Below are 26,126 nucleotides of genomic sequence, written 5' to 3' on the forward strand. Positions count from 1 at the left end.
GTGCAGGCTATAGATCTTGTATACATGGAGCTTAGAAAGCTTTTGACGATATGTCTCATGGTAGGCTGATCCAAAAGATTAAGGCCATTGGATCGATGAAATCTTTGTAAGTTGGATGCAAGGTTGACTTGTTCATAGAAGACAGAAAGTAGTTGTAGAGGGTTGTTATTCTGACTGGAGGTGTGTGACCAGTGTTATTCCACAGGGATCAATACTTGGAGCTCAGTTGTTGTAATATATAAAAATGATATTAATGAAAACACGGATGGGTGGGTTAGTAAGTTCACAGATCATTCAAAAAATATTGGTGTTATGGGTGGTGTAAAATATTGCCAAAGGATACAGCAGAATATAAATCAAAGTTCACAGTTCAAATCCAAAGTAAATTTATTATCAATGTAAATATATATCACTATATACAACCGAGATTCATTTTTTTATGGGCATTCACAGTAAATACAAAGAAACACAATAGAAACAGTGAAAAAAATACACAAGATAGATAAACAATGTACAAAAGACAACAAACTATTGATCTTGATACTGCAGATATGGACAGGATGATTTCAGGTGCAGTTTAATCCAGCCAAGTGTAAGGCATTACACTTTGACACATCAAATGTAAAGGGTCAGTACACAGTTAATCACAGGACCCTTAACAATGCTGATATTCAAAAGGATCTTGGGGTCCACGTCCATTGTTTCCTGTAAGAGTCTGCACAGGTTAATGGGGTGGTAAAGAAGGCAATTGGCATGCTTGCCTTGCCTTTGAGGAATTGAGTTTAACATGAAGGAAATTATAACATGGAGTCTTGATCTGACAGTCAACCTAATTTGACCTTGTGCTTTATTGTCTGCCGGTCAGTGCATGATATTTTTAAACTTAATTCTGCAATCTGTTATTGTTTTTCCTCCTACTACCTCAATTCACTGTTGTAATGAAATGTTCTGTAGGGATGACATGCATAACAAAGTTTTTTGTTGGAACTCAGTTAATGTGACATTAATAAATCAACTGATCAGTTTACCAGCTTTTTAAAGTTCTGGTTAGGCTGCAACTGGAGTTTTGCATTCAGTTCTGGTGTCACGAGGAGGGGACAAGGGTGCTGGGAGAGGACCCACACGCAGGACACAAACATGTCTTTCTTAGGTTCAATAAAATAGTATTTATTACTCGCTACACAGAAAATTGGGAAATCAAGGAGGACAAAGGGGAACACGAACCTCGGACTAGGGGACTAGGGACTTGGATCGCCGCGGACCTTGGACAGTGGGAACAGGGACCGCCCCGGCCATGACTTGGACAGTGGGAACAGGGACAGCCGCGGACCTTGGACAGTGGGAACAGGGACAGCCGCGGACCTTGGACAGTGGGAACATGGACAGCTGCGGCCATGACTGGGACCCTGGGAACTGGGACCGCCACGGACCTTGGACTAGGAGACTAGGACCTTGATTCACCGCCACCAGAAACTTGGACACCATGGACCACTGCAGCCAGAAACGTGGACACCAAAACACAGGACAAGGAACTTTGAGCCAGGACTCCTCCTTCAACTCAGGCACCGAGCCGGGACTCTTCGAGGGTAGACACAGACACTGGGCATGACATCGAGCTGGAACTCCGCCTCCAGATCAGGCATCGAGCCGGGACTCTTCTTCGAGGGTAGACACAGACAATGGGCATGAACGTCGAGTCAGGACTCTGCCTTTAACTCACCCCTGGCAGATTGACCTTGCCCGGACCCACTCTGGCGAAGGAAGGCGAATTGCTGGTACTCCGATGCGGGCTGGATAACTCTGTCTTGTCGTAGCGACGGCAACTTGCTAAGACTTCTTAACACTCTCGCCCCGAACGGCTAAATCCAGGGGCTTATAAGCTGCCAGTTCAGGTCGCGAGTCGATCACCTTAATTGCCAAGCTCAAGGGACACGTGAAACGGAATTAGAAGGGAACAAAGGGTCAATGGTCCGGATCATAACACAACCTAACTAAATTTAAAGGGAAACCGATCCAGACCATGACATCTGGTCGCTCTAGTCTAGGAATGATAGCAGGTCTGTTAGTGGACTCTTCAAACCCTCGTACCTTTGTCCCGGGACAGGCTCTTTCACAACTTGAGCCAGGCTAGACTCTCAATCAGTGTCCCTCTGAAGGAATTCCATGCCAAACCTCAACCTCTGGTCTGCCCCTTCACATCTGTGTGATTGGATGTGGTAGAGGTGGCTTTACTCTGTATATAACTCATGTTGTCTCTGCCCATGATATATTTATGGGACAATGTGAAGGGAGCTTCATTCTGTACTTACCCCATGATGTCCCTGCCTCAGATGTGCTTGTGGTACATTGCAGAGGGAGATTTACCATGTATTTAACCCATGATATCCCTGCTCAGGATGTTTGATGGGATGGCACAGAGGGAGTATTCCTCCGTATTTAACCCATGTTGCCAGTGCTGTGGAGGTATTTTATGAGATACTGTAGAGCAGGGGTTCCAGACCTTTTTCTAATGCCATGGAGGCATTACTGCCCATCCTTTCACACTCTTCCACTCTCTCAGAGACAGGTCCGCCACCTCGCCTTGCCTCAGTTCTGATTGTTTATTGTTTGCCAGAAAAAGTGTGGTTAACAAACTATTTTATTGCTATCCTTGTTTCGTAAACCATCAGACAGACATCGCTGAAGTTCACCAACATCATCTCACACCTGAAGATGCACTAGAGATATTTAAGAGACACTCAGATAAGCACAAGGATGAAAGGAAAATGGATGGGCATATGGGAGGGAGGAGTTAGATTGTTCTTATAATAAGTTAAAATCTTGGCACAACATATACCTAAGCATAAAACAATTTTAAACTTTAAAGAGGAACTCAGAAACTCAGACAGCATCTGTGGAGAAACATAATCAGTCGATGTTTCGAGCCAAGATTCTTTACCAGGACGGGTTTGACCCAAAATGTTGACTGTCTACTTACTTCCATAGATGCCGCCTGACTTGCTAAGTTCTTCCAGCATCTTGTGTGTGTTGTTCAATATTCCTAGCATCTCTTTTGTTTCAACTTTAAAGTGTTGAGCTAAGAATGTAAGAATTGGAGTTTGCACTTTTCTCAATGATGAGTTTGTTTCCTCCGGGTGCTCTGGCTTCCTCCCACAGCCCAAAGTTGTGCAAGTTGGAGATTAATTGGCCGTTGTAATCTGTAGGTGTATGGTAGAACAGAGTATGGGTGAATGGGCAATAGTTAGGATTGCTCTGCAAGCCAGCGGAGACTTGATGGGCTGAATTGCTTCTTTCAACTCTGTGCAAAACGAAGAGCTTTAGAGCTGCTGAATCTAGATATCTTCTTCACACTTGCAAAACTGTGTCGCTATGTCAGTAAACATTATTCATCGGCACACAGATAACCGATCACTTCTTCAAGTGAGGTTACTTGTAAAGAGAACTACATATCTTTGAACTAAATATAAACATCTTATTTCATATCCTGAATACAAAAAGCACTTGAGTAAATTGTGTTCATTTACCTTCAATGATCTCCGCCTCTTGTTAGACAGTGAAATGTGAGATAGTTTGGATCAGACAACGTTAAGCTGGTTAATAGCTTTACAGAAGTTACTGGCAAATTATTTTACATTTTCATTTCGTATTGATCAATGCTTTCTCACCTCACTGTCCCAACTCACTGCCTGTAATTCACCACTAAATGTCTCCAGCAGGAAGGAGAAAGCAGGCTTTGCCACGAGAATGGTTTCCATGGGAAATGGGGAACCACAATATGGCGCTGCTGGGAGTATATTGGGCTCTAATGGAATTTGGAAGTGAAGTCTGGGATTTCTTTTCACTTTGAGAGTCATGGGCACAGGGACTCAGTTACAAGAGATCCCGTCCAACGATCCCCACTGAGGAGCAGCAGGCCATTGTCTCCTGCACCATCACTGACCTTATCAACTCTCCAATCCAATCTCCAATCCAATGCCACCAACCAGAGTTCCCTTACACCACACCCCCACCCCGTTTCCACCCAAAGTCCATAAACCTGACTGTCCAGGTAGACCCATTTTTTCTGCCCGTTCCTGTCCCACCGAGCTTGGGGCTGCATACCTCAAATTTGTTTTTTTGTCCCCCTGGTTCAGTCCCTTCCAACCTACGTCTATGGCACTTCATGCACACTTGATCTTTTCAATGACTTTACGTTCCCTGGCCCCAATCGTCTCAGTTTCACTATGGGTGTCCAATCCCAATACATCCCCACCCCTCATCAGAAGGGCCTTAAAGATCTCTTTGCAGACATCCACGAAAACAGAGAAGTGTCCCAAAGAATGAACGACAGATAAACATAAGAACCCCAAAGTCCCCCCAGCTCCCCTCCCTCATGTGCGTAAGAGCAGCGAGCAACAATCCCCCTCCCCCACCAGCAAATAAAGCAAGCATCGGTACCACCTCCGAGCACTCATCGTGAGCAAAGCAATAGCAAAGACACAGTCTTGCAGTTACCCCACAGACTTCACATTTCATCCGGCATTCAACATTCCACAGGTTCTCTCTCTCCCTGATAAGGGAAAAAGAGGCGTCTCCATTTTCTCCCCAGTGAGTGGGGAGACATAACAACAACCCGCTGGTTTATGACGTTAAAAGTCTGTTATGTCACTTTTTTCGAGCTCTGTGCCTGAAGATTGCACAGATCCCGGGTCTTCGGGCCCACAGCAGATATCCTGACTCCCTTGATGACACATGGGTCTCCTGCTGTGAAACCAACCCTCGATCCGCCCGTCTCCAGAGCCCTGAGATCTTAAACTTCTGAATTCGAGCCGGACTCTCAGGCTGAACCCTTGGCGTGCTGAACAACGGGCAGTCCTGAAACCCTGAGAACAGGTCCCATTCCCACAAAGAACCGATGTCAGTGTGTAACTCCGGGACAGGGTCTTCTCAAGAACTCTGAATGGGAAAAATAAAGATATTAAAGATGGAAATAGAGCTGTTTCTGAAGATGAAAGCAAAGGAGTCGACGTTTAGCGCCATCTTAAGATCACTCCACCTCCTTTTTTAAATAAGTAGGGAGAAAAGAGAGTGAAAATAGTGAAGTGGTATTCATGTGTTCATTGTCCGTTCAGAAGTCTGATTTTGCAGAGGAAGAAGCTGTAAGCAATACGCTCAGCGTGTGTCTTCAGGCTCTTGTACATCCTACCTGATGGTATTATTGTAAAAAGGGCAGGTCTTGGGGGTCCTTAATGGCGGATGCCACCTTTTTTTGCCGTTGCAATTTGAAGCTGTCCTTGATAGTGGGAAGGCGACTACCCATAGTGGTGTGGGCTATATTTACAACTCTGCAGGTTTTTCTCATCCTGTTTGGTGACTCCTCAAAACCAATCGGAGATGCAACGAGTCAGAATGTTCTCCATGGCACATCTTTAGCATTCTAACTAGTCACATCATCAGAGAAGGTGGGGCTACCGCTGATTCCTCCAGTGGGATCTGCAGGTGTTGATAGGCAGCTTCCAGGTCCAATGACCAGGAGAGCAGGCTAGCAACCATCTTGGCCTCCAGCAGGTGGGAAGCTATTGGTTCCCTGATTCAATTCAATCCAGGGTGGGCTGTACCTTAACTCCACACACCCGTCTTTCTGCCTTGACTCTGAAGGCCTTTTCCAAAAAAATCACTGAATTGTTTGTTCCAAGGAAGGTCTGGTCTGTGTTTAGCAACATGCCTATGTTTTGCTCCATGCAGACCCACAGAGTGCACCTGTAACAAGGAGTAAACAGTGTTTATCATTGTGAAAGATTTTGTCCTTTCTCACAGATATCGATAATAGTGAATACTCGCCCTGTGACAAATATGCAACTTGTAACAACCAGTGTGTTCCCACCAGTGTAACTGTGTCATATTGTTTCTGGCATTTTCTGTGACTGCCAGCCTCACTGCAGGGAAGATCTGTGAATGTAAGGACTTAATATAACCACGATATGGAGAATCAATTCAAAGAAGTGGTTGTCATTGACATCCCTTCAACATTGTCCTTCAGATACCTCGAAGTAAAGAAGGATATTCTGTGCAAGTCCCACAGTAGGGTTATTGTGATGGACATGGATTTCATGACCTGTAGAGTTTCTCCAGGAACAATTCTGTCCAGAATAGCCATCTGTAGCTGGCATGGTGGTTACTATTCTGATCCTAGATCACAAACTCCACACGATCCAATGTGGAGACCATCTGGGAGCAGTTCCAGTGAGGGGCTGGAAAATCCATGGAGATACCGGTGTGATCCAGAGAGGGAAGGGGAAGAGTTAGAGATAGACCTTGTAACTGAAACTGCCTCACTGTAGGCTCATAATGAGTTATTATCACTCTGAATTCAATCTCCGATGGTGATGAATGGAAAGGTGTGTCTTCTGTCACTATGATAGTGTGGTGAGTACTCATGGAACAACCAACAGCAATCTTGTCAGTAGGAAAGATGTCTTTGTGTTCCAACATCTTATCAGTTATTCTCTTTTCCCAATCCTCTGGTATTGGTGAGTCATCAAAGTTGACTGACTTCAATGTCAACTTTCCTAATAGAGGAGACTATTTCTTTCTTTTCCAATCTTTTGATTGAATTTTTCAAAAACAGATGCATAACAGTCATAACAGTAGAAAGGGAGTGAGATTACATTGTTGGCAGTTAACATATGAGTAAAAACTATAGGTAACGGCATATAATAGATCTCCCAAACCCTAAACATAAACAGGATACCAGAAAAAAATAAAAAGATGGAAGAAAACCCTAAAATTGAAAAAAAAAAACAAAAACATAGAAATAGGAGACTATTTCTCTTCCTTTTTCTTTACTGGGAAACTAGAAACTCCTGACATCTCCTCCTGAGGTGTTGCTGACAATCACTGTTCTCCTGTTAGAATAGAGAGCCAAAGATTTCTGCAGTTCGGGTCTCACCAGCACTCCTGCAGACAAGAGTGGCTTTTCTTCCTGATCGTCAGGAGCATCCACAAAAGTGGCTGGGGCACTGGGCTCTCCTGAAAATCTGGGTTTTCAATCACTCGAACTCCTCAGCTAGAAGGTAAAGTGACTGGTTTGGACTGAGTACACCACACAGTTCCTCTTTTATTCTCATCACCCTGCACAGGAGAAACTTGCACATTCACAAAAGCAGCTCTGAATACAGGGCAAACAGACAAAGTTCTCAGAAAGTTCTCTCCCTTTCTCTCTTTCCATGCTCCCGTGAGCTTTCTCACAATGGAAGTGTTTGTTCCCACAAGAATGGCAACTTTACCTTTGACAACTGGATCTGGGCAAACCAACACAAGTGCATCAATAGTCTCAGCTACCGCAATATCTGCTCCTGAATACACCAGTGTCAACGACAAAAAACCATCATGAGGGTAATCATCAGCACTAAGGCCCCAAACCTCAAGGGCACTGATCGGAGCCAACAGGAAATGAGTCAAATCCCTGTTGAAAAGGATCTGTGGAGTAAAATAACTTGAGAACCCGTGTCAAGTATGACTCTAGCATAAATACCTTCAGTCTGTCTGGAGACATCAGAACTTGGCCCCACTAAGCCTTCAGGAATAATGTTTTGCACCTTAGTATTGTTGTTGATACACTGACTGGACCATGTTTGCTCCAGGACGTCAGACTGTTCCTTTACTGGGTCCCTCTGTCGTTTCCCATCTTGTTCTGTTTGATTATCCACTGGTTTAGTTTTCGAAGATCTCCCTGTCTCTCACAATCTTGTTTGAAATGTCCATCTTCTCCACATTTCTAACAGAAAATACCAGTCCTATCCTTCACCCTATGCAGCAGCATTCCTCTGCTTTGTGATTTCCACAGGAGGGTTGGGCTTTCCAGTGGATACGTCATGTTTATCTGCAGCATTAACAGACTTCTATTGAGACATATCAGCTTGAATGTTTCTCACCTCATTTCTCAAAAGTTCTACTTCTGTGGCATCAATGGTTACTTTAGCAACAGGGCCTACAACTGAAGACGTTACTTGGCTTTTGGAAACATTTCACTCCTCAATCATATTTTCTTAGTGACTCAGCAAAATATGGTGGATCACACATCTTGTGGGTCATTGGAATACGTAGAGCGACCATAACTTGTGACAGTGAGCCCTTCATAACTTGCTCCACCCTCAAGCAATTTATCTCAGAAAGTTGAATGCATTTTTTGTGGCACAAACAATGCAACAGTTTATCCAGCTGGAGGAGGGAAGCAGAGAGTTTGCCTCCTTCCTCTTGGAATGTGTATCTGACTCTCACCAGGGGTTCCACTGAACTTTCCATGGTGCCAAAAGCAATTTTCAAAGCTTGCATAGAGCTAACTGATGTGGTGAAAGGATTTTCTGCCTTTCAAAACCTCACTATAATCAGCAGCAGAGCCCTCTAAACTCTCTAGCAGTCTCTGTTTCTTTATATTGTCTGAGCATTGCCTCTCATCCAGCTCAGCTTAAGCCTGATCCTTCTTCTCTGCGCTTGACCCCAGAGAACATTCTCAGCTTATGGTAACCTTGGATCTCAGCAGGTACACTTTGCCATTTCTCGACCAGTGATGTGATAGCAGAAACCAGCTTAGAATTTAGATAAACAGCTGAAGGAGTTAGTGGATTGTTAACATCAGTCAGAGTTTTCGCTTCATTCCTCAGAAAAGAGAGCAACTTGAACTGAAAATCTTCACCTTCAGCAGCATCTGGAGTTGTTTCATGTGCAACTCTAAACACATGAACTGGCCATGTCGCTGCCTCCCCTGTTATTCCTATCACATCAGGCAGAGTGAGTTCAGTCACATCTCTCGAGGTCTGGACTAGCACAAAATATTTGCCAAATGATTTGTTCAGATGTCGATCATTCATTGTAACTTTTCCCAGAACTTTGACAAGATCGAAGGCTTTAACTAAAGTGTCATTATTAACATAAGCAGAAAGATTGCTCATCACACAAGCATTGTGAGCAAATCACACTAAACAAACTCTCCAGAGTGAAATGCAAATCAAGTCTGCAGAAAGTGCTGAGCGGATCAAGTTGTGTCAGAGGTCAAGAAGTGTGAAGCACTGCACACTGATAAATTACAGTAGAACAAGCCAATTCTGAAGGAAACAGCAAAGCCAAGTTGCCTATACTCATGGACTTCAGTATCAAAACACTGATGAAAGCAGCTCCACTGAACAGTGCTCACCCTTCACACTTCCTGTTCTCTGACACAACTTCATCTGCTAAGCACTTTCTGCAGATTTGGTTTGTATTTGTGAAAAATGCTCGCATTGCACAACTTCCAGACTCAGGGAAATGTGACAGTTATACATTGGTGGTTCTCATCACGCAGAACACTGAACACTTATCATGAATCCAGGGGCTCATTCCAGGAGGATATAATGGATGACCTTTTCAGACAACTTGTTCATTTTACTGAGAGATATCCCAATGACAAATCATTTCCTCAGTTGCAGCTGTGGAGGAATTTGAATTCCGATTGGACACGGGGTGCTGGGGCCTGTGGAGCAGCATCTGTAGTAGATGTAGCACTGTGCCTCCCCGATGCTAGATCCAGGGGAATCCGTGCAGGAAATGGTTAATAATGTGTGATGTAGAGTATGAGGAACAAAGATCTGAGTGAAGTTCCTGTGGGACTCCGTACACCATTCACTTTCCAGTAATCATTATCATCATCTTCACTCAGAGGGGTGGAGTGAGAGTGGAACGAGCTGCCAGTGGAAGTATTGGAAACAGTTTCAATTTCAACATTTAACAGTAATTTGAATAAACACATAGATGGGAGGGGTATGGAGGGCTATGTTCTGGGTGCAGGTCAATGGGGCTGACAGAATAACAGTTCAGCACAGACTAGATGGGCAGCAGGGCCTGTTTCTGTGCTGTAGTCCTCTATGACTCTATGACTACATCTGTGTTGGTAATATTTGTATCTCTCTTCCTCTCTACAACAGATGTGGATGAATGCCAGGATAAAAATGCGTGCGGAGTGAACATGACCTGTCGTAACTCTGCTGGGTCTTTTTACTGCGTCTGCAAAGCTGGATATCACCAGATGCAGGGAGACACTCAGCTGGCCTGTACAGGTGATAATAGAATGATTACTGAGAGCTGAGAATCAGAACAAGCAATGCTGGAAACACTACACAAGTCAGGGAGAACTCATGCAAAGAAAAAGAATTTGTGTTTAAAAGTGTTAATGACTTTTAAACTTTGAAATCTCAACTCAATTTATCCCTACGCAGTCTCTGACAAAGCTGCTGAGTTGTAGGTGTGTTGCTCTGGATTTCCAGAATCTGCAGAACATCTTATGTCTCTAAAAGTTTCTGAGTATCATTGACATTCAAAGAAACACTTTGGTGTGTGTAGTGGAATGTAAGGAGTGAGACAGAGGTTGGGTCAGTGTGGGGTGTGTAGGGACAGTGGGGTGTGAGGCTGAGATTGGGTCAGTGTGGGGAGTGTAGGGACAGAGGGGTGGGGGCTGAGGTTGGGTCAGTGTGGGGTGTGTAGGGACAGTGGGGTGTGAAGCTGAGGTTGGGTCAGTGTGGGGTGTGTAGGGACAGTGGGGTGTGAGGCAGAGGTTGGTCAGTGTGGGGTGTGTAGGGACAGGGGGGTGGGGGCTGAGGTTGGTCAGTGTGGGGTGTGTAGGGACAGGGGGGTGGGGGCTGAGGTTTGGTCAGTGTGGGGTGTGTAGGAACAGTGGGGTGTGAGGCAGAGGTTGGTCAGTGTGGGGTGTGTAGGGACAGTGGGGTGGGGGCTGAGGTTGGGTCAGTGTGGGGTGTGTAGGGACAGTGGGGTGTGAGGCAGAGGTTGGTCAGTGTGGGGTGTGTAGGGACAGGGGGGTGGGGGCTGAGGTTGGTCAGTGTGGGGTGTGTAGGGACAGGGGGGTGGGGGCTGAGGTTTGGTCAGTGTGGGGTCTGTAGGGACAGTGGGGTGGGGGCTGAGGTTGGGTCAGTGTGGGGTGTGTAGGTACAGTGGGGTGTGAAGCTGAGGTTGGGTCAGTGTGGGGTGTGTAGGGACAGTGGGGTGGGGGGCTGAGATTGGGTCAGTGTGGGGTGTGTAGGGACAGTGGGGTTGGGGCTGTGGTTGGGTCAGTGTGGAGTGTGTAGGGACAGTGGGGAGTGAGGCTGAGATTGGGTCAGTGTGGAGTGTGTAGGGACAGTGGGGTGGGAGGCTGAGGTTGGGTCAGTGTGGGGTGTGTAGGGAGAGTGGGGTGTGAGGTTGAGGTTGGGTCAGTGTGGGGTGTGTAGGGAGAGTGGGGTGGGTGGGTTGAGGTTGGGTCAGTGTGGGGTGTGTAGGGACAGTGGGGTGGGGGGCTGAAGTTGGGTCAGTGTGGGGTGTGTAGGGACAGTGGGGTGTGAGGTTGAGGTTGGGTCAGTGTGGGGTGTGTAGGGACGGTGGGGTGGGGGGATGAGGTTGGGTCAGAGTAGTGTGTGTAGGGACAGTGGGGTGGGGGGTTGAGGTTGGGTCAGTGGTGTGTGTAGGGACAGTGGGGTGGGGGGGTTGAGGTTGGGTCAGTGTGGGTTGTGTAGGGACAGTGGGGTGGGGGGCTGAGGTTGGGTCAGTGTGGGGTGTGTAGGGACAGAGGGGTGGGAGGCTGAGGTTGGGTCAGTGTGGGATGTGTAGGGACAGTGGGGTGGGGGGCTGAGGTTGGGTCAGTGTGGGATGTGTAGGGACAGAGGGGTGGGAGGCTGAGGTTGGGTCAGTGTGGGGTGTGTAGGGACAGTGGGGTGTGAGGTTGAGGTTGGGTCAGTGTGGGGTGTGTAGGGACAGTGGGGTGGGGGGATGAGGTTGGGTCAGTGTGGGGTGTGTAGGGACGGTGGGGTGGGGGGATGAGGTTGGGTCAGAGTGGTGTGTGTAGGGAGAGTGGGGTGGGTGTGTTGAGGTTGGGTCAGTGTGGGGTGTGTAGGGACAGTGGGGTGTGAGGTTGAGGTTGGGTCAGTGTGGGGTGTGTAGGGACGGTGGGGTGGGGGGATGAGGTTGGGTCAGAGTGGTGTGTGTAGGGACAGTGGGGTGGGGGGTTGAGGTTGGGTCAGTGGTGTGTGTAGGGACAGTGGGGTGGGGGGGTTGAGGTTTGGTCAGTGTGGGGTGTGTAGGGACAGTGGGGTGGGGGGCTGAGGTTGGGTCAGTGTGGGGTGTGTAGGGACAGAGGGGTGGGAGGCTGAGGTTGGGTCAGTGTGGGGTGTGTAGGGACAGTGGGGTGGGGGCTGAGGTTGGGTCAGTGTGGGATGTGTAGGGACAGAGGGGTGGGAGGCTGAGGTTGGGTCAGTGTGGGGTGTGTAGGGACAGTGGGATGGGGGGCTGAGGTTGGGTCAGTGTGGGGTGTGTAGGGACAGTGGGGAGTGAGGCTGAGATTGGGTCAGTGTGGAGTGTGTAGGGACAGTGGGGTGGGAGGCTGAGGTTGGGTCAGTGTGGGGTGTGCAGGGACAGTGGGGAGTGAGGCTGAGATTGGGTCAGTGTGGAGTGTGTAGGGACAGTGGGGTGGGAGGCTGAGGTTGGGTCAGTGTGGGGTGTGCAGGGACAGTGGGGTGAGAGGCTGAGGTTGGGTCAGTGTGGGGTGTGTAGGTACAGTGGGGTGGGGGGCTGAGGTTGGGTCAGTGTGGGGTGTGTAGGGATAGTGGGGTGTGAGGTTGAGGTTGGGTCAGTGTGGGGTGTGTAGGGACAGTGGGGTGGGGGGATGAGGTTGGGTCAGAGTGGTGTGTGTAGGGACAGTGGGGTGGGGGTTGAGGTTGGGTCAGTGTGGGGTGTGTAGGAACAGTGGGGTGTGAGGCTGAGGTTGGGTCAGTGTGGGGTGTGTAGGGACAGTGGGGTGTGAGGCTGAGGTTGGGTCAGTGTGGGGTGTGTAGGGACAGTGGGGTGTGAGGTTGAGGTTGGGTCAGTGTGGGGTGTGTAGGGACAGTGGGGTGGGGGGATGAGGTTGGGTCAGTGTGGGGTGTGTAGGGACGGTGGGGTGGGGGGCTGAGGTTGGGTCAGTGTGGGGTGTGTAGGGACGGTGGGGTGGGGGGCTGAGGTTGGGTCAGTGTGGGGTGAGTAGGGACGGTGGGGTGGGGGGCTGAGTTTGGGTCAGTGTGGGGTGTGTAGGGACAGTGGGGTGGGGGTTGAGGTTGGGTCAGTGTGGGGTGTGTAGGAACAGTGGGGTGTGAGGCTGAGATTGGGTCAGTGTGGGGTGTGTAGGGACAGTGGGGTGGGGGGGGTTGAGGTTGGGTCAGTGTGGGGTGTGTAGGGACAGTGGGGTGGGGGGCTGAGGTTGGGTCAGTGTGGGGTGTGTAGGGACAGTGGGGTGGGGGGGGTTGAGGTTGGGTCAGTGTGGGGTGTGTAGGGACAGTGGGGTGGGGGGCTGAGGTTGGGTCAGTGTGGGGTGTGTAGGGACAGTGGGGTGGGGGGTTGAGGTTGGGTCAGTGGGGTGTGTAGGGACAGTGGGGTGGGGGGGTTGAGGTTTGGTCATTGTGGGGTGTGTAGGGACATTGGGGTGTGAGGCTGAGGTTGGGTCAGTGTGGGGTGTGTAGGGACAGTGGGGTGTGAGGTTGAGGTTGGGTCAGTGTGGGGTGTGTAGGGACAGTGGGGTGGGGGGTTGAGGTTGGGTCAGTGTGGGGTGTGTAGGGACAGTGGGGTGGGGGCTGAGGTTGGGTCAGTGTGGGGTGTGTAGGGACAGTGGGGTGTGAGTATGATGTTGGGTCAGTGTGGGGTGAGTAGGGACAGTGGGGTGGGGGGCTGATGTTGGGTCAGTGTGGGGTGTGTATGGACAGTGGGGTGGGGGCTGAGGTTGGGTCTGAGTGGTGTGTGTAGGGACAGTGGGGTGGGGGTTGAGGTTAGGTCAGTGGGGTGTGTAGGGACAGTGGGGTGGGGGGGTTGAGGTTGGGTCAGTGTGGGGTGTGTAGGGACAGTGGGGTGTGAGGCTGAGGTTGGGTCAGTGTGGAGTGTGTAGGGACAGTGGGGTGGGGGGTTGAGGTTGAGTCAGTGTGGAGTGTGTAGGGACAGTGGGGTGGGGGCTGAGTTTGGGTCAGTGTGGGGTGTGTAGGGTCAGTGGGGTGGGGGCTGAGGTTGGGTCAGTGTGGGGTGTGTAGGGACAGTGGGGTGTGAGGATGATGTTGGGTCAGTGTGGGGTGAGTAGGGACAGTGGGGTGGGGGTTGAGGTTGGGTCAATGTGGGGTGTGTAGGGACAGTGGGGTGGGGGCTGAGGTTGGGTCAGTGTGGGGTGTGTAGGGACAGTGGGGTGTGAGGATGATGTTGGGTCAGTGTGGGGTGAGTAGGGACAGTGGGGTGGGGGTTGAGGTTGGGTCAATGTGGGGTGTGTAGGGACAGTGGGGTGGGGGCTGAGGTTGGGTCAGTGTGGGGTGTGTAGGGACAGTGGGGTGGGGGTTGAGGTTGGGTCAATGTGGGATGTGTAGGTACGGTGGGGTGGGGGTTGAGGTTGGGTCAGTGTGGGGTGTGTAGGGACAGTGGGGTGGGGTTTGAGGTTGGGTCAGTGTGGGGTGTGTAGGGACAGTGGGGTGGGGGTTGAGGTTGGGTTAGTGTGGGGTATGTAGGGGACGGGGTGTGTCGGGGACGATGGGGAGTGGTTCTGCAGCTAGGTACATGGGTTGGGGATATTGCAGAGTGAGTCTGGGTCAGTGCAATGTGTGTTGGAGGTAGTGGGGAGTGAGGCTGGGGCTGCGTCAGTCAGGGGTGTGCAGGGGAGTGAGTCTGGTATACTGAATCTTATTTTAGATCAAAGGGTCTGCCATAAAACCAATCCTCACCACTCCACCCAGAGAGATCCCTGGAAGAAGTTAGAATACCTGCTGTCTCACGTTTCCAAGGAAACCTTGTCCGCGGGTGACACCGCGAAGCAAGCACGTCCACTAAGAGCTGCTCCTTCTTCGTATATTGTTTCTATCTTTTATCGGGTGTACCTGTTCGTGTGTTTTGTCATTACGGGATCAACAGGCCGATTCCTGGCGTGCGTTGTTGATCCAGAATTCTTTTTCCGATTCCCTTTCTGGGGTTTGCCGTTCCTGTTAACCATTTTACCTGCCTGTTAATTGTTCTGTACAAAGGACGTAAACCCTTCAGACAAACAGAGACGTACACTCAAAGACATACAATCGTATCCTCCATATAATTTTCTCTCCCTTTTCCATCGGCCAATGTATCTAGGTTCTAATCCCAAGGTCACAGTTGCCTTCGTTGTAATACCATCCTTTAATTGCCTTTGTTTTTAGTACTGTCGTTTAATCAGAGCTCTCAGGCCCCTTCTTCCCAAGCCTGTCTTGTTCTGAGTCCGAAATCAGAGATGGTCACCGCCTTAATTCGTGAATTCACAGGGAACCTTTCTGCATGTCTCCGTCAACACGATGTTACAATTCAAATTTATACAGTAAATCCAATTACACGAGGTCAGCCGGTCTCTGGACACTGTTTCCGCAATTCGTACAATATTAGTAGCTATACAATCGGTTCCTCATTGATCAGAGTACCAAACAAGCCGTTGTTGTCTCTCAGACGATTAGCACCCATGCAATCGGTTCCTCATCGATGACGTGACCTATTGTCAGTGAGTACAAAGAAGACAGACTCATTGTGTTTTTTCTCAACCTCTCCCCATGATTCTGACAAGCCCCCAGACCTCAAGACCGTTCCTCCACAAGAGGGTCATGTTGATCTCCCCACCCCCTCTACCACCACCCACCCGAAACTCCACGACTCTGCTTGATCCCCAGAACTATAAAGGTCAGCCTTGAACTGACACAGTAGTCTGAGAAACCAGGGCTGACTGAATTCCAAAGGTCTGCAGCCCTCTGATGAGGAATTCCTCATGACCCCAGAGCTCCAATCCTCAGACTGATCACAGACACGGGCAGCTCACCCCACGATGTTCAGCCCCCTGGCCCCAGTCCTCAGACTGATCTCAGACAGGGGCAGCTCACCCCACGATGTTCAGCCCCCTGGCCCCAGTCCTCAGACTGATCTCAGACACGGGCAGCTCACCCCAAGATGTTCAGCCCCCTGATCCCAGTCCTCAGACTGATCTCAGACACGGGCACCTCACCCCACGATGTTCAGCCCCCTTGTCCCAGTCCTCAGACTGATCTCAGACACGGGCAGCTCACCCCACGATGTTCAGCCCCCTGGCCCCAGTCCTCAGACTGATCTCAGAGAGGGGCAGCTCACCCCACGATGTTCAGCCCCCTGGCCCCAGTCCTCAGACTGATCTCAGACACGGGCAGCTCACCCCACGATGTTCAGCCCCCTGGCCCCAGTCCTCAGACTGATCTCAGACACGGGCAGCTCACCCCACGATGTGCAGCCCCCTGACCCCAGTCCTCAGACTGATCTCAGACACGGGCACCTCACCCCACGATGTTCAGCCCCCTTGTCCCAGTCATCAGACTGATCTCAGACACGGGCAGCTCACCCCACGATGTTCAGCCCCCTGACCCCAGTCCTCAGACTGATCTCAGACACGGGCACCTCACCCCACGATGTTCAGCCCCCTGACCCCAGTCCTCAGACTGATCTCAGACACGGGCAGCTCACCCCACGATGTTCAGCCCCCTGGCCCCAGTCCTCAGACTGATCTCAGAGAGGGGCAGCTCACCCCACGATGTTCAGCCCCCTGGCCCCAGTCCTCAGACTGATCTCAGAGAGGGGCAGCTCACCCCACGATGTTCAGCCCCCTGGCCCCAGTCCTCAGACTGATCTCAGACACGGGCAGCTCACCCCACGATGTTCAGCCCCCTGGCGCCAGTCCTCAGACTGATCTCAGACACGGGCAGCTCACCCCACGATGTTCAGCCCCCTGGCCCCAGTCCTCAGACTGATCTCAGACACGGGCAGCTCACCCCACGATGTTCAGCCCCCTGGCCCCAGTCCTCAGACTGATCTCAGACACGGGCAGCTCACCCCACGATGTTCAGCCCCCTGGCCCCAGTCCTCAGACTGATCTCAGACATGGGCAGCTCACCCCACGATGTTCAGCCCCCTGGCCCCAGTCCTCAGACTGATCTCAGACACGGGCAGCTCACCCCACGATGTTCAGCCCCCTGGCCCCAGTCCTCAGACTGATCTCAGACATGGGCAGCTCACCCCACGATGTTCAGCCCCCTGGCCCCAGTCCTCAGACTGATCTCAGACACGGGCAGCTCACCCCACGATGTTCAGCCCCCTGGCCCCAGTCCTCAGACTGATCTCAGACATGGGCAGCTCACCCCACGATGTTCAGCCCCCTGGCCCCAGTCCTCAGACTGATCTCAGACACGGGCAGCTCACCCCACGATGTTCAGCCCCCTGGCCCCAGTCCTCAGGTCAGTTGCAGGAGGAACAGGTTGGACTGGTCTCAGTGAGCGGTGGGAAGGTGATGAGTGAGCAGAGAGTGGGGTTGGAGAGATGGGGGAGTGTGGACAAGATTATTTAATGTATAATGGAGATAATTAAATTCAGCTCCTTGTCACTTGGTGCTGAATGGTCTCACTCCAGCCCATTGAAACAACTTCACATCAAACATGTGTCCTGATGTCACACACAGAAAATGTTGGAGGAACTCGCCGGTCAGGTAGCATCTAATAAGAGGAAATAAACAGTCGTCATTTTGGGCTGAGACCCTTCATCAGAACTGGAGAGGAAGTGTGAAGAAGCTAGAATAAGAAGGTGGGGGGAGAGAAGGGGACAAGCTGACAGGTGATTGGTGAAGTCAGGTGAGGGAGAATGTAGGTGGAGGGGGAGGAGGTATGAAGTAAGAAGCTGGGAGGAGAGAGATGGAGAATGTAAAATGGGCTGAATAAGAGGAAAGCTTATAGGGGAGGAGAGTGAACTGAGGGAGAAAGGGGAGGAGGAGGGACGCCAGAAGGAGATGGTAGGTTGCTGAGGAGAAGAGAAGGGATAAGAGGAGAGCCAGAGTAGGGAATGGAAAAGAGAGAAGGGGGAGGGTGAGAAATTACTGGGAGTTTGAGAATTCAGTGTTTAAGCTGTCAGGTTGGAGGCTAACCAGACAGAATATGAGGTGTTGTTCCTCCAACCTGAGAGGGTTGATCACTTACACATTTAACTGGTTTCATGGCTGTGGAGATGTTTACAAATTGTCCCTCCCAAGCCAGCAATGAGGCCCATACCAACATTTCCACATTAGTGTGGCTTGTGCCAACATTACAAGTACAATGCCAACCATGGTATCGGTTCCTTTGGGTGCCAGTGGGTGTGGGATTGGATGAGGCATCCACAGTTGTTCTTGGGGTCAGGAAGATGTGGCGTCGAGTCACAGTCCTGTGTGTCCGGGTCTGATGCTGCTCGTTGTGGGAGTACACCAGCTTGGAGTTACAGAGGTCAGCGCTTCCCTGTCTGATCGGTAAACAGCAGGAAGGTGGGGGTAGAGTCGGCAGGTAGACGCACTGATCTCTAAAATGCCATCTTCATTCCAGTGGATCCACTTTCCTGCCCTGTCTCTGAGAAGCAGAACTCTACGCCGTCGCAGTGCAACTTGGATTATTCAGCAAATGCCCAGCAGGTATGAGAAGTTCTTCTGATGTTCACTCACTCTGTTTCTCCAAGGAGCAAACTTAACTTCCAGTATCCCTGGATGTGGATCTGTTGGAATGTTTTCCTGCATATGCAGTCCTCACCAGAGTCAACAGTGTTTCTTGGGCTGTCAGTGATCATGTGGGTACCGAAGAGAATTAGTTTTAATTTGGCATCATGTTCAGCACAGATATTGTGGGCTGAATGGCCTGTTCCTGTGCTGTACTGTGCTATGATCTATGTATTATGGAAAACAGAGCTAGAGAGGAGCAGATGTGAAGAGAGGAGTGTGGACGGGGTAGAGAGGGCATAGGAAGGTCCCAGAACTAGTGGGCAGAATCTGAAAGTTTGGACCACGCCTTTCAGGAGTGAAATTTGAAAAGACTTGTGCACAAAATGGTGGTGGAAGCTAATAATTAAACAGCTCTCTAAACTAATCCGCTCTGCCTACACAACATCCATATCCATGATTCTCTGCACTTCCCTGTCCTTATCTAAGAGCCTCTGAAATGTCTCTGTCATAATGTAAAGAAAATATAAAGGAATGAGTTTAACATTAGCATTAATGGGAGTTTGAGGGACAGCATCCACTCAGTGGGCTGAAGGGCCTTTTTCCATGCTGTCTGAATTCATGACTGAATTTCAACTTGATCAGCTGATCGTTGGTCCATGCCTGTGGATCGTTTGGCCAAGATCTGTCCCACAGTTCCGCCAGAACCTCTACAACATGTTGGAATGCTCTGAGACTGTGAAGGGCAGTGGATAAAGGATAAGTCTGATTTTAGGCCATTCCTTCCTGCTTTTCCATTCTCAGTATGCAGTGTAACCTGGATTTTGTAACAAACTCCAAGCAGGTATGAGAACTTCTGACGTTCACTCACTCCGTTTCTCCAAGGTGCAAACTTAACTTCTATTATCCCCAGACGTGAATCTATTGGAATGTTTTCCTCACTAGAAGTATCCCTCTCCCTGCTTCTGTCCATCACTCTTTTCTACATACGTCTCTTCTCCTCACCCATCAGAATAAACACTGTTCCTCACTCTTTGTGTAATTCCAGCTTGCTGCTTTTACATTTGAGCAGCGACCATATGTTCAAATTCACTCTCTAGATGTGGGTGTTGCTACCACAGCCAACATTTGTTGCCCATCCCAATTTATACTAATCCAAGACTCATTCCTTTTTATTCCATCTACTTTCCCATCGATATCCCCTAATTTCAACCCCTCGCTTAGGGCAATTCACAGCAGGCAATTAACCGACTGGCCTGCACATCTTTGGGATATGGGAGGAAACCTGGAAACTTTACTGATTAGTGAAGCCACACCAGACACCCAGGTTCTACCCTGACATTGGGTGGAGTTTGCATTGTCTCCCTGTGTTTGTGTGAGTTTATTCCACTTGTTCCAGTTTAAAACTTTCCTCAAGGAGAGACTGGAAAACTGGATCAGTTTGTAAAGTGTTTAAAACTGTAACAGAAGTTATTTATTGATTCATTTGGAGATAGAACGTGGAACAAGTCTTTCTGGCCAGTGAGCTGCATGACCCATCAACCTACTAATTTTACCATTAACTTAACCACAGGACAATTTACAATGACCAATTAACCTACTGACCAATGCATTTGGAAGGATCTTGAGCACCAGAGGAAATCCACAAGATTCACAGGGAGAAAATACAAACTCCTTCCAGACAACACCAGAATTGAATTCTGAACTCTGGAACACCCCGAGCTGCAATAGCCTTGTGCTAACTGCTAAGTTTCCTCAACACCCTGTGATGCTGCCTGGCCTGTGGACTTTTGGGACCAAAGTGATGCAGGAACTCGGCAGTTCAGTCAGCATTAATGGAGAGGAATATGCAGTTGACACTTCGACCTGAGATCCTTCAGCAGGACTGTTCAAAAACATCAACTGTTCATTCCCCTCCACAGACGCTGCCTGACCTGCTGAGTTCCTTCAGCATTTTGTGTGTGTTATACTGGATTTCCAGTATCTGCAGAATCTCTTGTGTTTAGGATTTTTGGGATTATTGGAAAAATAAAACACTTTAAATAAATTGTTCTGCCCCTCAGAGTAAGTTTAACATTAGCATCAATGGGAGTTTGAGGGTCAGCATCCACTCAGTGGGCTGAAGGGCCAGTTTCCATGCTGTCTGAATTTCAACTTGATCAGCTAATCGTTGGTCCATGGTTGTGGATTGTTTGGCCAAGAACTATACCGCAGTTCTGCCAGACCCTGTAAAGCATGTTGGAATGCTCTGAGACTGTGAAGGGCAGTGAATAAAGGATATTTTAGGCCATTCCTTCCTGCTTTTCCATGCTCAGAGATGTCCTTTCATTGACCACGTGACTTTCAGTGGGCGTTGCCATCCGACACTGTGTCACAGTCACCTGTGAAGCCAAAGAGTTTCAAAGGCTTCATTCTCAAACTTTTTTTTTCAGATTGCTTGTGATATTTGATTATTTCTCTGTTTGATTGCTGTTGTATTTTTAGATTGTCAAGTTAAACTCTGCAAAAGATGTGCTGAAGTTAGCTGATTGCTACCATGATAAAATCTGTCAGAATTTCAGTGAGACAGATGATACCAAGGTAAGGAATTAGAAGCCCAACAATTTATCCTGGGGTAAAAGTGGTGTGTTCATGAGCTGGAGAGAGTAAAGAGGATATTTACAAGGATACAAGCAGTCCCCAGGTTACATACGAGTTCCGTTCCTGAGTCCGTCTTTAAGTTGGATTTGTACGTAAGTCAGAACAAGTACATCGGGTATTGTTTAGAGTCAGTTAGTCAACCGTTTGTCTTAGTATATTGTATGTATTTTACCTTTCTATGCATATAAAACACTTAAGAAATGTATGTATTCCAATAATTAAACCACTGCGTTGCTTAGTAATAATTGTAGCTTTCATCGGGGAAGGGCCTCTCACTTGCTCCATTATTCTCACTTTATCCATTATCCTTTGAAATTATTCCAATCATTGACCGACTGTAGCCTAACACTCTTCCAATGACCGATGGTATTTCACCTCTTTCCAAACACTTTACTATTTCCACTTTATTTTCAATCACTTTATTTTCTTCCCGTCAATGGAACAGAAACACTGCGGGCGGCGGGTCCCGACCTCCGCCGGCTCCTGAGGTCCACTGGGTCCTAAGGACCACTGAACTGATTTCCCGTGGTCTTAATCTGCACCGCACTGAGACAGGTTAAATGGGACAAGTGGGGGCTGTGCTGGGTTTGGGTATTTGATTCTCCACAATATTCCGCATGGGAACTTAAACTGGAGGTGGCAGTGTTTTTTTTTCACGAGGTCAATTTATACACTACAATTTATAAGACGCTGGACAGACTTGGGTCATTTTCTCTGGAGCATCAGAGGCAGAGGCTGAGAGAGGCATAGACAGAGTAAACAGACAGAATCTTCCTCCCAGGGTAGAAACACCAAATACTGTAGGACATGCATTTAAGGTGAGAGTGGGGAAGTTTAAAACCGATGTGTGGGACAGGTTTTTACACAGAGTGTTGGATGTCAGGAACAGGCTGTCAGAGGTAAAGGTGGAAATAGTGGTGTTTAAGACACTGTTCAATAAACACATGACGTTTCAGGGAATGGAGGGATATAGATCATGTGGATACAGAAGAGAAATGGTTTTAATTTGGCATCATGTTCAGCACAGATATTGTGGGCTGAATGGCCTGTTCCTGTGCTGTACTGTGCTATGATCTATGTATTATGGAAAACAGAGCTGGAGAGGAGTAGATGTGAATGGAGGGAGTATGGAGTGTGGTCGGGGTAGGGAGAGCAGAACAAGAGGGCAGAGTCTGAAAGTTAGAGCCATGACTTTCAGGAGTGAAATTTGAAAAGACCTGTACACCCAGATGATGGTGGAAATGCAGAACACTCCTCAGTGACCCATCAATGTTGGGTTAAAGGTGGATTCTAAACTACCTTAACTGAAGGTAGTAATGGGATGGGGCAATTGTCACCAGATGGAGTTAGGTTACATGGGTGTTACGGAATGGTGATATGTTCTTACAGCACATTTCTCACTGAATCATAGGATATTCACAACACAACAGGGAGCCATTCTGCCCATTGTATCTGTGCTGATTGAACCCAATCCCATCTCAGTGTTGGCATCGTACTTTCTAAATGTGGTGAGGGTTTCTTCATCTGCCAGCCTGATGTGCCTTGTATTTCTGCCACTCTGTAATATGGGCAGTTGTGCAGATGTACTGGAGATACAGGTATCCTAAAGTAGACATTGAATATGGATAAAATTAGGTGACACCAGAAAATGCATTTGCATCCCAGAATCACAGAAATTTGCCCAGCCCCGATGAAGGGTCTTGACCTGAAATGTTGACTCTCCATTTCCCTCTATAGATGCTGTTTGACACTGACTGAGTTCCTCCAGCTTGTAGTGTGTGTTGCTGCAGAAGATGCACTTACATCCAGAGCCGCACAGGATTGGAAATGACAGCTTTATGGGACAACGTTCATTGCTCTTGCCCACAGTGTCTGCACTGGGTTGGTGACCAGAGAATGACGGAAGAGGCAAAGGGAGTCATAAAGAGATGGAGAAAGAGTAAGGGTTGAGAAAGTGGGAGCAGGGGAACAGAAGGCAATGGAGAAAGAAAGGAAGTCAAAGATGGGAAGCAAAGGGAGAGAAAAAGGGAGTGGAGTAGAATAGGAGAAAAAAGATGGAGAAAGATTCAACAATTAGTGCAGTAGGAATAAAAACAGGAAGGGGTACAAATCCTTCCATAAAGAAGAGAACTTCTTAAAGGTAAGCTTTCAATACCCCAGGAAAATCGCCAGTCATGGAACACGAAAAGAACTGCCAAAGTTCAAAGTAAATTTATTATCAAAGTACATATACATCACCATAAGCAACACTGAGGTTCATTTCCTTGCAGGCATTCACTGAGAAATAAAGAAATACAATAGAATTTATTAAAAACTATAAATAGCAAAGGGTGACATATGACCAATATGCAAAAGAAAACAAATCTTGCAAATAGTGAAAAATGTAAATAAATAATACTGAGTCGTAGAGTCCTTGAAAGAGAGTCTGTTGGTTGTGGAGTCAGTCAGTGTTGAGAATCACAGAATCAAGTTTATCATCACAGACCTGTCATGAAATCTGTTGTTTTGAGTAGTAGTACAGTAGAAGATGTAACAAATTACAGTATTATAATAATTTGATGGTCTTCATTTTTAATGGATTCTATTGGGTTTCTTTGTTTTGTGGCTGCCTGTAAGGTTGTACATAGTATATGTACTTTGAACTTTAAAATTACAACAAATAAATAGTGCAAAAGTGGAATAGTGAGGATCACAGACCATTCAGAAATCTGATGGTAGTGAAAGAAGCTGTTCCTGAAATGCTGAGTGTGCATCTTTAGGCTTCTCTATCTCCTTGATGGTAGTTATGGGAAGAGAGCTTGTCCTGGTGGTGATGGTCCTGAGTGATGGATGCTGCATTCTTGAGGCACTACCTTTTTAAGATGTCCTCAATGGTAGGGAGGGTTATGCCCATGATAGGTCTGGCGGAGTGGACAACCCTTTTCAGTCTCTTTCAGTCCTGTTTTTAGAGCCTCCATTGCTGGACTCTGCAGGCCAGGCAGCATCTGTGGAGAGGGAAACAAAACTAATGATTTTGCTCAATGACCCTTCATTGGAAAAACATCATTTTCCATTTTTGGAAAATACTACATCTGTATACATCTGTAGTTTTTTGCTTCTCAATTCATGAAGTGTTCTTTTTCATCTGCAGCCTATGACAACATTTGTAAACAGTGTTCTTAATACTTCCTGGCTGGAGAGCATGAACACCACTCAAAGGCTGGAGGTGGCAACAGCCACAGTGGAGCTCTTGGAGAACATGGCAATGGCGATTGCTCTGAAACTACCCAGTTCAAAGTCAAAGACCATAGAAACAGACTCTTTCGGTAAAGTATTGGACTCTTGATGCACCATCACTAACTCTAAGAGAAGTGAGGCAAGATATAGGTGTATGTAGTTCACCACAACTCTGAAGATTATCGAGTCTGTGAAATTGGTTTCAAGTTAAGGGAAGGAAATGTGGAGATTACTTTCTCAGTAATCAGCTGGTTTTGAAAATGATTAATATGTAGGCTCTTGATAGAAATCTTTGTTTAATATTTCTAAAGCTTAAAAATCAATCAAGCTACAGGAAATGTGGAAGAAAGAATAATGCTGGAAGTAGTCAGTAGTTCAGTCTGCATTTCTGGAAAGATTAATAGTTAAAATTTCATGCTGAAGAGGTTAACCATTCTTCATTCTAAAGTTGATGCCTGACCTGCTGAATTTACCAACATTTTCTGCTTTTATTTCTGATTTCATGAGGTTGCTTTGGAAGGCTGTGCTGAAACATGTCACATCACTGATTGTGAGTGTCCACTCTCATGTTTTGCACAATTTACCCTCACCCTCACTGCTGTCTGTTGCTCACAATGTCTAGGCTGAGGGGTACCACACTGTCAGAGTTGCCTCATTTGCTTGGGACATTCTGTCATTTGCTCTGTTGGTGAGAATACAGGACACAATATCATAGAAGACCAGGAGAATTCTAACAAAGATCCCAGACAAGTTTATCCACAAACTCTCATTCACATTATATAATGAGCTATCTAATTTCTTTGTGACCTCACTGTCTGCAAACAAACTACTCCAAAGTATTCACCAGCAGTGTAGTATCATAGAAACATTGTGCAGAAGGCCATTCTACCCATTGAACCCGTACTAGGTCTCAACAGGGACATTACAGTCTGATCATCCCCTGTTTCTCGATAGCCCTATAATTATTTTCTCTCCAACACTCCATGTGTTTTCCCATTTGAAAGCTCATGGTGAAATAATTCCACTTCCCATCCATGCAGTGAGTTCTGTGACCACTCACTTTGTGGAAAGGGTTTCTCTCCTGGCACCCCTGGTTCAACAATAGTCACCTTTAAACCTCTGGTTATTGGTTCTCCACTCTTCTTCAATGGAAGACCATTGCATGAAATGCGCTTCCAGCAATGGTGGTGGAGGCCGATACGATAGAGTCTTTTAAAAGACTTTTAAATAGGTACATGGAGCTTAGAAAATAGAGGGCTATGGGTAAACCTAGTAATTTCTGAGGTAGGGACATGTTCAGCACAACTTTGTGGGCCAAAGGGCCTGTATTGTTCTGTAGGTTTTCTATGTTTCATTCTCTTCATTAACTCTGGCCAAAGCATTGACAATCTTGAAGATTTTTATCAAATTATTTCTCAACCTTCACTGTTAAAGAAGAACAATGCCACATTCTCTGGTCTGTCAATGGATCTTCCTGCTCTATCTTCTCTGCAGTCCCTCTAAGCATGATAGCCAAACACAGAGTAGCTCAATCATCTCTTATGTTAATTCCACCGCACTTCAAAAATAACATCTAGAAGGATGTTCTGAAGTTGAGAAATAGACTGAAGTCATGAAACTTCAGTGTAGGTTCTGTGCTCATGATATAGGAGCAGGAATCCTCACTACCTCTGGTAAGGAGTCAAGATCACTGTCTGTGCCAAGGATAGGAGGTGCTGGTAAGATATTAGACCTGGTGAACTAACATATTGGAGCCAGAATTTATCATTTTACCTACTTTTGATCA

The 26,126-nt window shown here is 47.7% G+C and overlaps 1 protein-coding gene across 1 annotated transcript in view; it reads left to right on the top strand.

The window, feature by feature from the left end:
- Positions 1-26,126, top strand: part of LOC140739659 (adhesion G protein-coupled receptor E3-like) — a 95,347-nt gene that overhangs the window by 46,513 nt on the left and 22,708 nt on the right. Inside the window, exons 4-7 of the mRNA XM_073068033.1 lie at positions 9,939-10,070; positions 18,378-18,463; positions 20,969-21,064; positions 24,255-24,429. Coding sequence (XP_072924134.1) covers positions 9,939-10,070; positions 18,378-18,463; positions 20,969-21,064; positions 24,255-24,429 — 489 coding nt within the window. The remainder of the gene's footprint in view (positions 1-9,938; positions 10,071-18,377; positions 18,464-20,968; positions 21,065-24,254; positions 24,430-26,126) is intronic.

The sequence above is a fragment of the Hemitrygon akajei genome, chromosome 16 (assembly GCF_048418815.1).
Source record: "Hemitrygon akajei chromosome 16, sHemAka1.3, whole genome shotgun sequence".
Taxonomy (NCBI): Eukaryota; Metazoa; Chordata; class Chondrichthyes; order Myliobatiformes; family Dasyatidae; genus Hemitrygon; species Hemitrygon akajei.